Below are 15514 nucleotides of genomic sequence, written 5' to 3'. Positions count from 1 at the left end.
CACGACTGGCAGAGCACTGGACGTGGCAAACCACGGAAGCCTTGTTCCGGCACAGAATAGCCGTTTGAGGCCATCAAATTTCACAAGTTTCTCATGATTTGCAATCTGCAGACTTGGTATGCATCCAGAGGTGCTGTCGTGTCACAATATTGCAACCCCAGGCTGTCATCCTCATGTGCGGGGCGAGCCGCTACTATCGTGACGATGTCTTTGGGCAGTGACCTTGTGGGGCTAACCTGTCGTCAGCTTGGGGAAACATGTTGTGTGACGAAGGCCGGCATGATGACAGATGCAACTTTCACAAGCTAGCTATCCACAACGCCCGACGTTACGTGCAGGCAATCGCCGGTTCGTATTGTGAGTTGCACGCATTAGCGGGGCAGACATGACGATGTGGAAGTATCTAGCGATCGCCTTTGTCTAACCTGATGATTATATCAAGGCCCCTCCCTCATGGCACCAGAGGCTTGTAACACCTTTTTACGATGAGCACTTAGACACTTGAACCACTACGTCAACGACTAGAGACATGGACTCCAAATTGGCGACTAAAGTGTATAGCATCTTACCGGAGAGGGATGCGTTTGTGGCAATCGCCTTCGCCTCATTCCTCATCTACTATGTAACCACCACTTTTCTCGCCTGGCGCCGCCTTCGCCATTTCCCCGGCCCGCCTACAGCCTCCATTTCCTATCTCTGGGCCTTCCTCTCAGTTATACGCGGGCGCTGCGACACAGCTATCGTCAGCGCCCAGAAGAAATACGGCAAGGCAGTGCGCATCAGCCCCAATGGGATCATGATCTACGATCCCGAGACCTTCTGGCAGATAAACTCTGCGCGCAGCGCCTACGGCCGCTCTGGCTGGTACGGGAGCGCGAAGCTTCACCCGGAAGGTGACAGCGTGCTGAGCGAGATGGACACCGCGCGGCATGACAAACGGAAGGCTAACTTGGTTGGCGGCTTCTCTGGCAAGCGCTTGGCCAGCCTTGAGGCCTCTGTTGACGACCGGCTCGCATCTCTGGTCAATTACATCCGACGCAAGGTAAGGGATGTGCCAGGCAACAGGGTCAAGCTCAACTTCAGCAAGATCATCAGGTGGTGGCAGCTCGATCTGGTCACACTCGTCGCGTTCGGTGTGCCTTGGGGGGACCTGGCTGATGAGACTGATCATTACACCTTCTTGTCAGCCATGGATAGTGCTTTGCCTTTCATCCATTCGGTCTCTATGGTGCCATTCTTACGCATGCTCGTCTTCTCCAAGTTCGTGCTCTGGCTGGCTGCTCCAAAGGTCACCGACAAGGAAGGAATGGGGAGGTCCATAAGGTGAGTCTTTGGTGCCCCAGCCCATCCTTTCCAAATAACTGATCGTTTCGAAAAGAGAAATGAGGGAAACAGTGGATTCTCATTTCGAGAACCCTAACGAGACAAAGCCTGGCCAGAAACACCCCGACATGTTGGTAAGTTGAAAATGTCAACAAAGCCCGGCATTGCCAGCATCTAGTCTGTAACTAACACAGTCTTTCAACACACGGCAGGGCGAATGGATTGCAAAGGGTCATGATAAAAAATCATGCGAGTTGGACCTTGCCATCTTAATGCCTGCTGGGACGGAAACGAGCGTCACTGTAATCCGTGGCGTGCTACTGCACATCCTGTCATCGCCCACCGTGTACCAGCAGCTGAAGCAAGACATTGCCGATGGAATCAAGGACGGCCGGATCTCACGACCTATCACCAATGGCCAGGCTAAGGCGATGCCGTATCTGCAAGCTGTGATCAACGAGGGAATGCGGATGACCCCGCCCGTGATCAACGGATTTGCTAAGAAAGTCCCCCCTGGCGGTGACACCAGTAAGTCAAGACTCGACCGACTCTCTGTGGCATACCAAAGACCGTACATCTGATATTCTTCTGTAGTCTGTGGCAAGTTCGTACCAGAGGGCACCGAGATCCACGCGAACTACGTCTCGATGTTGAATAACCCCGAGGTCTTTGGAGATGACTCTGATCTTTTCCGCCCGGAACGCTTCCTGGAGTGTGACAAAGAGCGGAGAAGCTACATGCTGAAGACGGTCGATCTCGCCTTTGGCTACGGTCGTTGGCTGTGCCTGGGCAAGCCCCTTGCTGTCATTGAGCTGAACAAGATTTTCGTTGAGGTAAGTTGTCACCCTTGCTCATGGTCTTCGCCTGGCCATTTTGGAACGTGCAATGATTGACTGAACAACAATTGTTTAATAGCTGTTGCGGGCCTTCGACTTTCAAATTTGCAATGCCGAAAATCCCTGGAGACGCAAGGTCTATTCTGCTTCAGTAATGCCTCAATTCGACCTTCGATTTTGGGAAAACTCCTTGGATTAGGGTGCTCAGAGAGGTGATCATGAATACTCGAGTACTGGTGAAATCGGAATTCTTTCCAAGCCCCAGCGAGAACATGGATTAGCAATGCATCATAGGAGTCTCGTGCAGGGGTGACTGCGGTCTGGTCTTTGTGTGTGTTTTGTTGTGTTGGCATTAATGGCTTATGGTAGTCTGCAAATTTAAGTCCCTTCATATTTTTATACCTGGGTACTAGTCCACACACAGAGGTGCCAGAAGACACCTTTTCTTCGTTTACACAGATCAACGTCCAATGGAAACGATCCGGAGTAATCGAAACAAATCGTTTCACAAATAACGCCTTTCGCTACGTTAAACAAGATTATTCATAGTTATTACTCTGATTCTCAACCAGCACGGTGTCAGGATAGTTAGTCCACGACACCCGCCGGTAAAAACGCCACATAGTCAAGCGGTGCTGGTTCAGTTCCAGCTGGGGTCCCGACGATCTTGAGCACATCACCCTGCTGGACTTGAACGTCTCGGAACGTCACACGTGTCGCAGAGTGTCCGTCGGGAGCGAACACCGGCCATTGCTGGTGGCCCAGCTTCCACTCCAGGTCGCCCACCCACGTGCCCAACGACTCGTCGTTCACAAAGACCTCGTACCGCGCCTGCCCACCGACACCGTCGTAGTAGTTCACCGCAACGTCATACACGCCAGAAGGATAGTCTATGGTGGCGGAGGCCGTCCCGACTGTGGTGTTGGTCGTCGTCATGACGGCGGTGTAGCTCGATGCCGCCTCGAATGGGACAATTGCTATGGGCTTGTATCCGTCTAACTGCATATCCTCTGCTTCGATGCGCCAGGTGTGGCTGCCGACACGACCAGCCTCATCAGCTATGCCGGACTTGTTGAGATAGAACTCGTTGATAGCGTCCCGCCAGACGATGGAGTGGCCGGCCTGGTACTCGAGCTTGAAGGCGACGTGGGTGAAGCGCTCGTCGTCTATCAGGCCCCTGAGTGCCGCCCACTGCTTCGGGAACGTCTGGGCCGTCTCGGCGCCCGCGTAGTGCGCGTCGTAGAAATGCTGGATGACGGTCTTGCCTGATTTAAACTGCTGAGTGTATGGAACATGGTGGAACCAAAGAAGTAGGTCGTCAGGGGTAGTCTCGATTTCTTCATACATCGCCGCGATTTCCGGTGGATACTGTCCGGAGAAGCCGGTCCCGTTTTTGACTGTTCGGTCCATTCCGATCGAATCTGCGTCTGCACGTGTCCATTGGCCCCAGCCGTTGTCATCCTGAGAAGCTGGATTTGGACCATAGTGTGGCCCGGTGATGTCCGTCAGCGTCTGAACCCCGAGGTTGCCAGTGTAGTTCTCGTAGGCTGGCCAAGAATCCAGGGACATCTTGATGATGGTGTCGATGACTGTCTCATCAAATCCAAAAGTGAGACGCGTCCAATCTTGCAGCACGGCCACCTCGTCGTCTTCGGGGTTCCATGCCAATCGACCGTAGGCATAAAGATTCGACATGGCAAGATGACTTCCGAGCCATGTTGCATTCATGCCTACATTGATCACAGCCGCATAGCCGCTCAAGGACTTGTCAAAGCGCTGTCCAGAGAGAATGTCACGGATGACCGATGGCTCACCATCCACCCTCAGGTCGTAATCCAGGATGGTCTTCCATAGCGGAGGGAGGTACACAAGGTGATCCTGCTCGCCCAGATATTCTTGAGTTACCTGAAGCTCGATTGCCATGGGAGTCTGACGCATGTTGGCAAATAGCGGCGACGGCGGCTCTCGGACCTGGAAATCGATGGGGCCGTACTTGATTTGAATGACGACGTTATCATCAAACTGGCCATCCAACTCCTTGAAGAAGTCCACCGCTGCATTTGCCCGATCGTTTTTCCAGTTCGACTCGTTGATGTGATGGTCGTACACAAAGGCCCTGAACATGACAATACCATCACCACGGGGCTTCAAAGCCCTGGCAAAGAGGTTGGCACCATCCGCAAGCGTACGATTGTACGTCAGCGGCCCAGGTTGGTCCTCCGAGTTGGCTTTCACGAGGAAACCAGCCAGGTCTGGCACTTGCTGTTGTAACTCGCTGACTTTTGCATCCCACCATTGTATCACGTCCGGGCTAAGCGGGTCCGACGTATTCAGCCCGCCGAGCGTCTTTGGGGAATCGAAGTTGAGAGATATTCCCACTCGAACGCCATACGGTCGCATTGCATCCGCGATCCGGCCGAGACCTGCGAGATTTGCTGTGTTCAGGAGGGTGGCATTGGCGTTCACATTGTTGACTATGATCCCATTTATGCGGATGGACGCGAGCAGTCGAGCGTACTGAGAGACCCGGCTGAGGTCGTTGGCGATGGCCCAGGATGAAGTGAAGAATATGGAAGGGCCGGCATAGCCTCTTTCGATCTGGCCGTTCAGGTTGTCCCATTCGTTGACCCAGCGGATAGGCGCGCTCGGATTGCTGGCATATGCAACCTCCGAGAAGTTTCCCTGCGCGAGCATCGACAGGTACTCGAAGGCGCCGTACAGAGCGCCACGCTCATTTTGCCCCATGATCTGGACGTTGCCGCCCCTGGTGTCGAGCCAGAAGCCATCATCTTCGAGCTCAGGGATGACTGATATTTGAAAACTGGTCGAGGGGAAGGACCCGACGGTTCCAACCGTAATTGTCGACGTATTACCAACTGATCCTGAGGATACACTGGCGTTCTGGCCCAGGATCCCACTTATACCCTTTTGCAACTCTTGTCCAGCCACGTACACAGGACTGCTCTGAGTGCTGTTCAAGGCTACAATAGAATTTGGGGCAGCATAGTTACCGCGGACGTCAGTTGGCAATGCAGCATATCGCAGCCAGCCATCGATTCCGCTCTCAGCGGCAGCGAAGCCAAAAGAAAGAAACCACAATAGCGAGCGCATCTTGTCGTTCTGGTGAGACCGTCTATTGCGTTTGAATTTCCATAATGCGAGCCGGCAAAGAAAATTGTATGGAGCCTCTTCTCCTCGCCGCGGGGTGTATTTGGAGAATTTACTTCAGTAAGGTGAACGCTGGAGCCTCCATCAGCGAGCTGCTAGGTTCGGCTTCACTTTAGCCTAAAGGCCTTTAGTATGGAAGAGAGCGGCGTCGTCCTTCCTCGCGGACAAGGCCTCTACGGCAGTACCTCACCCAGAGGCGCGCAGGGTTCCATAGGGAAAGTACCTAGGTAACTTCCCCGCATCATCACCCTGGGGGCAGGCGGGACAAGGTGGCAATGTTCTAGGGATGCTGTGCATAAGGGCAGCCATATATTGCTACATGGATCATTTTGACCAATATCCGCCACTTCTATGTTCGCCGTCTCAACTACTTCTGTCAGGTGCCGGAATTGCTTTGGTTTGGGGACTGGACTGCGTACGCCGTCAGTGGAGGATCTCGGGGAAGTCATCGAAGTTTAGTATGAATATAAAAGTCATGAATATCCGTCGGCTGCCTGTTCGCAATCTACCAGCTCGTGAGTCCGATCGTCACAATAGGTGTGTGCTCGCATCTGAGGCTGATATCGAGTGGCAAAGAGATTGCAACGAATTATTCGAATGAAGTTAAATACATATGCAGCTATCATCCTCAGAGTCTATTCAGGCAGACGTTAGAAGCTCCCCAGCAAAGATATCGGCAGCCTTCTCCCCAATAGTGAAAGCCAGATTGGCCGTGTTGGCCGCCACATTAACAGGAACGACACTCAAGTCTGCAACCTTCAAAGCCTCCACGCCATGGACCCCCAAAGCCGGGTCTACCACGCCCCCTTCGCTGAGCGGCGCCATCTTGCACGTTCCACTGCCATGCCAGTTCTGCGCCAAGGAGGCGCGTACCCATTGTTCGAGTACCGCGTTGTCCTCCGCGGTATAGATGATGTCCTTGACGTCGGCCGGCAGTGACGCGTCTCTCTTACCGCACGCGGCGGCCGAGTCGGCGGAAAAGGGAGGGTGCAAAGGTGCGAATTCCCCGCGGTAGACGTCTAGGCGCCGAACGATCTCGCGTTGTTTCTTGTACAGCCACATGGCCATGGCGAGGTCGAATCCAGACGGCTCAGACAAAATGCCGGTTTTGAGGTCAACCTCGTCATTGATATCCGGGCCTGTGATATGTACGTGTCCGTGAGAGTAAGGGTAGAGTAGGAAGTTACCGGTGCTCAGAAATCGCTCGTTCTCGTCCGACTTTGGTATTGGGGCAATGAACCTTGTGCCAGTCAGAACAAACCACTCAGTCCTGTACTGATTAGCTCAACTTACCCGTTGGCAGTGGAGATTGTGGCGATCGGCCTGTTTAATGTGCTCTGGAAATCGCGTTCCCAGAGATTGAGCGCAGCCGAGTTATCCCTCAGAATGAGGCCAATCTCTTCCTCCGTCGGACGCAGCTTCGATGTGATTTCGGCAGAGTTCCAACCGAGCATCAGATCATTCTCATCTATAAGTTGCTTGAACGTTGTGTGGTTCTTGAGGAGCTCGTCATATGTCTCGTTGGGCAGCAAATTGGTGTAGTAAGACAGCAACAGTGTGTGATGGTCTCGAAAATTCTGGCCGATCCCAGGTACACTGGCAACAACATCGACGCCGGCGGAATTAAGGACCTTTCTGTCGCCGACGCCTGACCGCTCAAGCAGCAGTGGAGTGCCCACGGTGCCAGCAGATATTACTACCATCTTCCTAGACTTGATACTCTGGACTTGCGTGTTGTTCTTTGAGTCGGCAACGCCGCGTAATTCAACGCCGATGGCCCTGCCGTCCTCAATGACTACTCGCAATACCTCGTGCTCAGTCAGTACGTGAAGATTTGGATGTTTCCCGCCCTCCAGCCGCGGATGCACTATTAGCCTCCTGTCAGCAACATTTCAACGGGTCTTTTCTGAAATGTTTCAGGACGCATGTTGGTCACCTCTATAGACACTTGTGCAGCATCTCGCCAAAGCATTAAAAATTCAACCCATTGGGTTCTCCATGTTGTAGAAACGTCGAGGACATCATGACAGGAGTTACTCACAATACGCATGAGCAGCATCCTGGCGAGTCCCATCTTTGCTGATAAAACGCAAGTTGCGTTGCACTGCTTGGCTGGAGTCTAGATCTTGAAGGTCGACCGATTCCGGCAAGCCGACCTTGGCTGCGGCTTTGACAAACTGGTCTTGTAGCTGTGTTGGTCCATAGGGCCCCTCTGAGACTTGAATGGGGCCGTCGAAGCCGTGTGTCTCAGGGGATCCAGGGCCGCAGTACGTTTCAAGCTTCAAGACGGTGTTAATTGCCCAAGTAAAGCCAAAAATCAGGAGAATGTAGACCATACCTTCTTCATGTATGGAAGGATCTCATCGGCAGACCACCCGGGCATCTTCCAGCCGTCCATATCCTCTCTCTGAGCCCGCGTGTACGTGAGCATATTTATGGACGAACCACCTCCCAGAATATTGCCAACGGGGACAGTCATCGCCCTATCGGCAGTGGACGGCTCTTCCTGTCCCTGATAATACTTCATTCTTGAATTCGGCTTTCCAATGTTGAGAATATTGTCCATGAAGAAAAGCGGATTCGTCACTGCCGGATCGTTCCAGTTATCCTGGCCTCTCTCGACAACCAGAATGGACAAGTTCGGGTCCGCATCGCTAAGCCTCGCCGCCACGACGCAGCCGGCTGTTCCGCCTAGACCAAATTTGAGTCCAAGGCCATCAAGGTGAGCCAGAAGCACTTGACTCACCACCGGCGATGATCACGTCAACCTCATCTACGCTCTCTGGGATGTGCTTGAGGATGCCTCCCATGGCCGATAAGGGTGTCGGCGCCATGATGCACACGGACCAAAGGAGTACCTTCATTTGTTGATTAGCCATTGTTAACACTTGAGGATGTAAGCCACTTAACAGTAGGATTTGCGGAGCAAGATTACGCTTTGGTGGGTTGAGATGGAAAGGACTTTGATGCGGATTTTCAGAGTGGGAAGAGCTGCTAATTATCTGCGGTAAGCAAAGCAGACAGGCCAAGCAGTACTCATGTAGTCAGCAAATCCAAAGATTCTGCTTTTGACGAGCCAAGGCCACTCGAATGCTGGGCAACTTACGCGATTCGAAGACACGCATTTCATGGAACGTCTCAATGTTATCAGTGCAGTCTCACCGCATTTCTAGCGCCCGCCACGATCTGCATTGCTATTCAAAAGCGCCACCCCCTCTCTCGATTCCAGTTTGACGCTGTTCAACTATCGAGCTTCCTTCACTTTTTCACATCCAGCACTGCCCATGAAACGACCAACCAGGCTCTGCGAGGGTCTCAGAGACCTCAGATGCTCACTCCTCGGCTGGCCGTGCCACGGGTTGCCGCGGGCTCGCCCACGTATCTCTGGACTCACTTGACTGAGGTCTGGTGCCTAGGTATAATTTTATTCCATTATGAGTCTTCGTCAATTCTCCATAGTCACATGGTTTCAGGTACAAGGACTGAAGTGCAGGCATAGGAGCAAGTATGTGTCTTCGGGGAAAATCCCGCGATACTGTATCGAGAATAGCACAATGCCTTGGTATTCAACGTTGTAGCGAGCAGGGGATGCAGCAAGGTGCCTGGTTGTGCATGGGTTATCCCCGCTCTGACCTGAGATAACATCCGGCGGTTTATTTCTTTGTACCGAACTTCCCGATTAACGTTGCATCGTCAAATACTCTCGTGTTAATCCCTGGGCCGTGGCCAGCAACCACGCGGGCGCGTATAGCTCGGGTTGCCACATGCCGACTCCTCTTTTCGTACAAAACAGAGAGAACGTGGTGGTCCAAGACACCAAGTGTTGCCAGATTGTCAGAAGCTCAGCATTTGCTGTAGATGCCAACTCACTACTTCAGCAAAGAAACATAATCTGGTCTTCGCAAGTATGGTGAAAACATCGAGTTATCTTGCACCTCGCTGGTGCCAGCAAATCTTCTTGGCCGCGGTCTGTGTATCGACCTTTTTCGCTTCTGCGACTCATGCCCAAGATGGCCCACCAGCAGCATATCTTCGCGTGCCTTCAGAGCGACAGTCTGCTTGGCATGAACTAGAATATTATGCCTTCATCCACTTCGGGCCCAACACCTTCACAGACGAGGAGTGGGGCAGGAGCCAGAGCCCGCCAGATGTCTTCAACCCCGTCGGCCTGGACACAGACCAGTGGGCCAAGACATTCGCCGACGCGGGCATGACGGGCATGATTCTGACCGCTAAACATCATGACGGTATGGCGCTTTGGAATACGTCCACGACAACGTACAAGATCGACAACGGCGCGTGGGCCAAGAACCGCACCGCCTTGGGGCTGGAGACCAACGTCGTCGAACTGGCCGCTGCCTCAGCGAAAAAGTATGGCATCAAATTTGGTGTCTATCTTTCTCCGTGGGACATCCACCGCGATCCCGCGATGCCCAAGCCCGGCCTCGCAGGCACAATCTACGACGAGCCTCAGATCTTTGGCGACGCGACAGACGGCGACTACAACGCGATGTACGCGACGCAGCTCACCGAGCTCGTGACGATGACGCTGGACGACGGTTCTCCAATCGAGCTGTTCGAGGTCTGGCTCGACGGCGCAAGCGGCTCGGACACGGTGCAGACGTTCAACTGGACGTGGTTCCGCGACATCATCCGCGAGCACCAGCCAACGGCCGTCATGTGGGGCCACCAGGGCGTCGACGCGCGCTGGGTCGGCAACGAGGACGGCGTGTCGGTCCCCACCAACTGGCACACCATCAGCCGCACGCAGGACGACGAGCGCTACGGCGAGGCGGACCTGGAGACGGGCGTGCGGGACGGGCTGTACTGGACCCCCAGCGAGGCTGATGCGCGTATCCGTGATGGGTGGTTCTGGCATGCTAGCGAGACGCCCAAGGCGGCGGACGCCCTGATGGACATGTACATGCAGTCTGTGGCGCGGAGCGTCAGCCTGCTGCTTGATGTGCCGCCTGACACGGACGGTGTCGTCCAGCAGGTGGATGTGGACTCGCTCGCGGGCTTCAAGGCACTGCGCGACACCTTCTTCGACCGGGAAATCCTGACGCCTGGGCTGAACACGAGCGCGAGCAGCATCCGAGAAGGAGACGCGACACTGTATGGGCCGGCCAATGTGATCAACGGTGACGCCGCTACGTATTGGGCGGTCGATGCTAATGAGACCACTGGGTGGGTGGATATCGACCTCGGTGGCACGTTCTCGGTGGATGCTTTCATAGTTCAAGAGCACATCGCTTTGGGTCAACGTATTGGTGGTTACACCATTGAAGTTGGCGTGGATGGAACATATGAGACGGTCGTCAATGGCACTTCGCTCGGATACAAACGGATCGACAAGTTGAGCGCAGCTGTGCCGGCCACTCATGTCCGGTTCAGTATCACTCAGGCGAATGCCACACCTCTTCTCCAGAAGGTGCAGGTCCTGGGGGCAAAGGCTGCATAACTGTATAGATAATGGTTGATTTCAAAATCCGTCCAGTCATGACACCGTTAGAGGGCATGCACTTGTGGCAATGTCCTCGGTTGCTTGCTGGGTGGAATACATATATGTACAGGCAAACATGTACTGCTATTAGATCCTCGATACTATGAGCAGCACCTGTGTTGTCTCAATAGTTCATAGCTTGCTGTTTGAAGTACCTTCGAACCAAAGTAAGACTCTCTTATCATGGTCTTCATATACCCCGGATTTGTATCAGCTGCCCCATGATGTCCGGTCCTGTCGACTGACTTTCCTCACGCCAGGGAGACTTCCTGCTCCACATCTAGCCCGGGCACCCTTCTGAACAAACGAGAGCAACAGTTCGGCGCGTCGTAGCAGCATCCACCCCTGCATGGCCCTTCGCAGCAGGCTCCACATTGACGTGCCTCGAGCTTGTGGCCAACATCGAGGTCTGAGACTGCCGCCTCGGGTGCAGCTGTCGCGGCTGCAAGGCTGAGGACCATGGCGATAGCAGCGAATGTGAACTTCATTTTGTAATTGCGGACGTTATGGTGCTGGAGACGTTGAGTGTAGCCGTATCTGGACAGTGTTTTGTTGTAGGGCTGGAGGGAAATGAGAAGATTTTAAATTTGTTTTGTGGGGTGACGACTTCTTCTTAGATGACTCTTCTGTGATTTTATGATGGAGAGGATGATAGCCACAGAAGTGATAATTTCTCCTCCATTTATACTCGAGCCAGCGTCCACTCCAGCAGTCCCGTGAAATAAAAGCCGGACTCGTTCTGAACTCCGTACCCAGAACTATGGATCTTCCCTAGGGTACTAGTACTAGTCATGAGCATCTGGCGCAGCGGTCAATAGCTCCACAAAATCACGAGAATAGGGGGCCTCGTTTTCTAATATGTTCATAATCAGGAATTTCCGTAGTTTTTCGATGGAAGGAAAGCGAGTGAGCTACACGGAGGCAACTAGTTATTGAAGTTTCCCGCAGCCTGCCACATTCATACACTGACTTATAAGTTATCTGTAAAGTGTAGTCGGTTCAATGAGCGGTGGAGACAGCTTCACGAGTAAGAATAGTCTTGATTCTAGCAAAGAATCGTGTTCGTAATCAAAGATTGACTCGTGTTGTACACTATAAGCACAGAGCCCCTATCGGCTCATGTAGCCATTCCACTATTGGGTACATATGGGGGCGCTCCGAACCGCCACGCAATTACTCCCAATATTTGGTCACGAGTCGGTAGACATTGGCGTATATCCCACTCCAGTCCCACCGATCGGTCTGGGTGAAGTGAAGTCCACATGAATGAGATTTGATACTATGGTAGTAACTATGTATGGTGCCTGACAGCAGTTCTTTTGGACGGACCTGGCGGCTTTCGAGCATTAATGCAGCGAGAGGTGGCACGCGCACCATTCTTCCGGACTCCTGATTGAGAGGACATGCTTTCAATGGGTCTCTTTGTCTCAGATGACATCAGAATCACAATTTTCTGTTTCGATGCCGCGCCGATAGGTCTTACTACAATTTCTCCCTGCCCACCATTGTCTCCCAATCTGAACTGCTTGCAACCTTACAGCAAACTTCTCCATCTATCCTATAGTACCCGTTTCCACTCTATTTGGCCTCTCGGCATCACCCGAGACCCGAGCAGCAAGCCTCTCGCCTATCTAGGAGCTCCTCCCTGATCCATAGAAAAGCAATGTAAGCGGGCTCGAAATCCACACCGGAAGCGGGCCCCCAGTCGTCGACTGCACTGTAATTAAAGGCTGGTCAAAGCAGTGTCAGAACCGTCAAGACAGCCGACAGCGCAATCCAGGCCCAGAGAGCTAGTGTATGCGCCGCATAATCGATCATCTCACTAGTTACTCTCCGGCTAAGGAGTCCTTTCTGTCCCGTATCTCCCCCTGCGGATCTGACCCAAAAGATCAGCCTCTGAGCAAGGTTTTCCACCGCTCGCTGACATACGTCATGCTATTGCAACGGGATTTCCTTTCCATGCGCACTCCTGGACCCTGCATGTCTGAGTCCTGATGCTTCGCGTCCTTCGATGTGGGCAAAAGCTTCATCGGCAGGATCGACTTGACTTTCACAGGATTATTTCTAGCTATATCAGCAACTCTACAGTATGAACAATGTGTTCTGTTCATAACCTGTTGATAAATCACGTGGATACTGGGGTGTTCGCGAGGGTATCGGGAGACACTCTCTATAGTGGACTGTTATTCTTGACTTAATTTATCAATCAAGCAGAGTCTATGATGCGAAGTTGAAACATCCTCTTGAGCCCAGAATACCATGGTGGCGGCTTTCCCCGCAGTTCGCCAACATCGTTTCAGAACCACAGTACAAGACAGCCCGCCGACTACGACTATGCCGTAAACCCCCCACACACAGGCCCCCCCCCCAAAGCCGCGTCCTTGACTGCCACAAGTATGATCAGTCAATCTTTCGGCGACTTGCATACACTTTCCGAAGCCAAAGCTGAACAAACACTATCATCGCCTGCTGTTATGCGTTTGGCCAGAATACACATATAAGCCCGGCACCATCGCTAGGACGCCAAGCCAGGCGTGCCTACGTACCGATGAACTGAGAGCCAACTCCATGGAGAAGATGGTCCGCGACAGCAGCCCGACGTGGATTACTGCTCCTGGTGTTTGAAGGCTCCGCGAGATCATTGCGTGGCAGAGAGGCCTCAATGCGCTGGAGCTGCGAGGCCATGTAGGCTTGCTGGCACCCCGACTGTACCATCTGCGGTATGGTTGATTTGATGTAGGAAGAAGAACCTTCTGCAGTGGCGGAAGGAAGGAAAGATCGCCGGGAGCCACTGTAGATGGTTAGATCTGTTTTAAGGCGAGGCACCACGTTACATGATGCCGGCTTTGCCGTCAACGACTGCAGCTGTCTGGTGATAGGTAGGTGGGTGGTATTGCGCATTCATATGTCAGAGTTGAGCACATGCCAAGCGCAATACAGTTTTTGGAAATAGCGAGTATGCAGAAAGTCTCACGATAATCCGCCATGTTTTATGAAGGAGTTGGTAACTTACTCCTTGTAGATTAAATGATCCATACCGGCCTGTCATAGAATGAGTGGCTTCGTTTCTGACTCCCAAACACATAAAATGTACGTGCGGCCTTCAAGTAGGGGAAGCCTCAAGACCTTAAAATGAAATAGCATAAACTGTTCAAATCCTAACTTGGGAACAAAGGATGGATACCTAGGCACGAATGGAGGGACGGGAGGGAAAGACTGTAGGAGGCTCAGAAGCAAAATACTTATTATAACAGCTTGGTTCCACATAAGAAACGGCCGGAGAGATATTTCTGCTTGATCAGCCATCGTCTTGAAGCTTTCAGGGTCTATTTTTTTCAGCTAATCAGAATCTAGGGATAACTTATTGCCGAAAGAGAAACTACTGCCAATAATAGAACCATCAATCACAGTAATCAGCTATTGCGAAGGCCCCGGAATTCCCGGTACGGCACATTCGCTTGGTAACATTAGTCGTGGGGTTCTTTGAAGCCCGTTCCGGGAGAAGGTATTCAAATTCCTATAATTGCGAGTACATAAGTACGTATCTGACTGTGCTGGCACCGCCAGCGCTGACGGCTGCACGCCGCCCCGAGCAACGAAGCCCGGTGGACAAGAAGTCAATTTTAAAGTGATATATGGGCTCAGGGACTCACAATGTCACCGGAAAGCATGTTTCCTGCAAGAATTTATTCAAAATTACCCCTCGAGCCGCTCCGAAGGATGTCCGTCATCCAATCGGGGTCACAAGCAACCAATTGATGTCTGAATTGAATGCAAAAGGGTATCCACGGTGTCCCACCGTCGGACTCGGCAGCCAAAAGGACCCCGAGGCCGAAGACACGTTTTCTTTGTCACCAAACTTGGCTACAGTTATGTAACATTGTTTTCTGTATCTCGATCCCAGGACAGAATCTCCCGGTTATAATACTCTTGAGCCGGGAGATGAGTTGCAACGCCAAGCGACCACAGCCATGCAGAAGCAGGTTTTTCCTTTCACAATCTTTCAATCGGCTACTGATAGAACAGATCAAGCCCCAGTTTGCAATGAAATGATGTCTCCCCGGAGTCGACCAAGGCCGGGCCTGTTGTAACTTCCCTAGCAGCCGGCGCGTTACTTAGGCACGCGTGTAATCCTGGGTTGAGTCGTGAGAGCGGCCTGAATTTCTATTCATGAAGTCTAAATTGATGATCCTGCCGTCGCTGGATACTGAAGAAACCAAAAATCGAAGCCAACGTAGCCCATCTCTACCACTTGGCTGCTTGTATGGTCTCCCTGGGTCGCGTGTAACCCAAAAGTGCCCGAGACATCAGATCTCTCACACAAACACACAAGTTCGCGCAGAGTACTCAGCCCTCTGCGAGGGCTGAAAAGTGTCACTGGACGACTCAGAGATCATAAATAATGATAGCCTGTCGGCAAGGAGAACAATTTAGCAACCGATACTCTCCAGCGGCTTCGGTGATGCCGAATTGAAGCGTGCCGTCTGATCCGATTCTACTGCTTACCCACATCTATCGGCGTCCGGGCGTTCCGTAACCTAGAGATGTATGTACCTTGGTAATGCCATCCGGACACCCGGTCTTGCCTGATCATAAGTTCTTGTGTGACAGTTTCTTCAAGTTCGGGGGCAAAGCCGTGTTCCATGGATCCATCCCTGTGCATACTCAGTGTCGGGCAAAATAG

The 15514-nt window shown here is 52.5% G+C and overlaps 4 protein-coding genes across 4 annotated transcripts; 2 read left to right on the top strand and 2 right to left on the bottom strand.

Annotated features, from left to right (window-relative positions):
• Positions 1-169: 169 nt before the first annotated feature.
• KVR01_009015 (uncharacterized protein) lies at positions 170-2558 on the top strand. The gene is made up of 5 exons (XM_044790532.1): positions 170-1323; positions 1379-1457; positions 1536-1851; positions 1918-2156; positions 2239-2558. The coding sequence occupies exons 1-5, from the start codon at positions 530-532 to the stop codon at positions 2356-2358; spliced, it is 1548 nt and encodes a 515-aa protein (XP_044641517.1). The 5' UTR covers positions 170-529; the 3' UTR covers positions 2359-2558.
• A 189-nt stretch (positions 2559-2747) lies between these two features.
• Positions 2748-5270, bottom strand: KVR01_008909 (uncharacterized protein; the record flags this gene model as incomplete). Its single annotated transcript, XM_044794416.1, has 1 exon — positions 2748-5270. The coding sequence occupies one exon, from the start codon at positions 5268-5270 to the stop codon at positions 2748-2750; it is 2523 nt and encodes an 840-aa protein (XP_044641411.1).
• A 625-nt stretch (positions 5271-5895) lies between these two features.
• KVR01_009559 (uncharacterized protein) lies at positions 5896-8185 on the bottom strand. The gene is made up of 5 exons (XM_044785164.1): positions 8074-8185; positions 7666-8018; positions 7369-7606; positions 6621-7194; positions 5896-6567 (listed from the first exon to the last, which is right to left on the bottom strand). Exons 1-5 carry the CDS (start codon positions 8159-8161, stop codon positions 5967-5969), a joined length of 1854 nt encoding a protein of 617 aa, XP_044642061.1. The 5' UTR covers positions 8162-8185; the 3' UTR covers positions 5896-5966.
• An 876-nt stretch (positions 8186-9061) lies between these two features.
• On the top strand, positions 9062-10788 carry KVR01_009100 (uncharacterized protein; the record flags this gene model as incomplete). The annotated part of the gene is made up of 1 exon (XM_044792429.1): positions 9062-10788. Exon 1 carries the CDS (start codon positions 9235-9237, stop codon positions 10786-10788), a length of 1554 nt encoding a protein of 517 aa, XP_044641602.1. The 5' UTR covers positions 9062-9234.
• Between the last annotated feature and the right edge of the window lie 4726 nt (positions 10789-15514).

The sequence above is a fragment of the Diaporthe batatas genome (assembly GCF_019321695.1).
Source record: "Diaporthe batatas strain CRI 302-4 chromosome Unknown Contig00011, whole genome shotgun sequence".
In the NCBI taxonomy this organism is placed as follows: Eukaryota; Fungi; Ascomycota; class Sordariomycetes; order Diaporthales; family Diaporthaceae; genus Diaporthe; species Diaporthe batatas.
The sequence above is the reverse complement of the archived record's forward strand: the minus strand, read 5'-3'. Positions and strand labels throughout refer to the sequence as shown.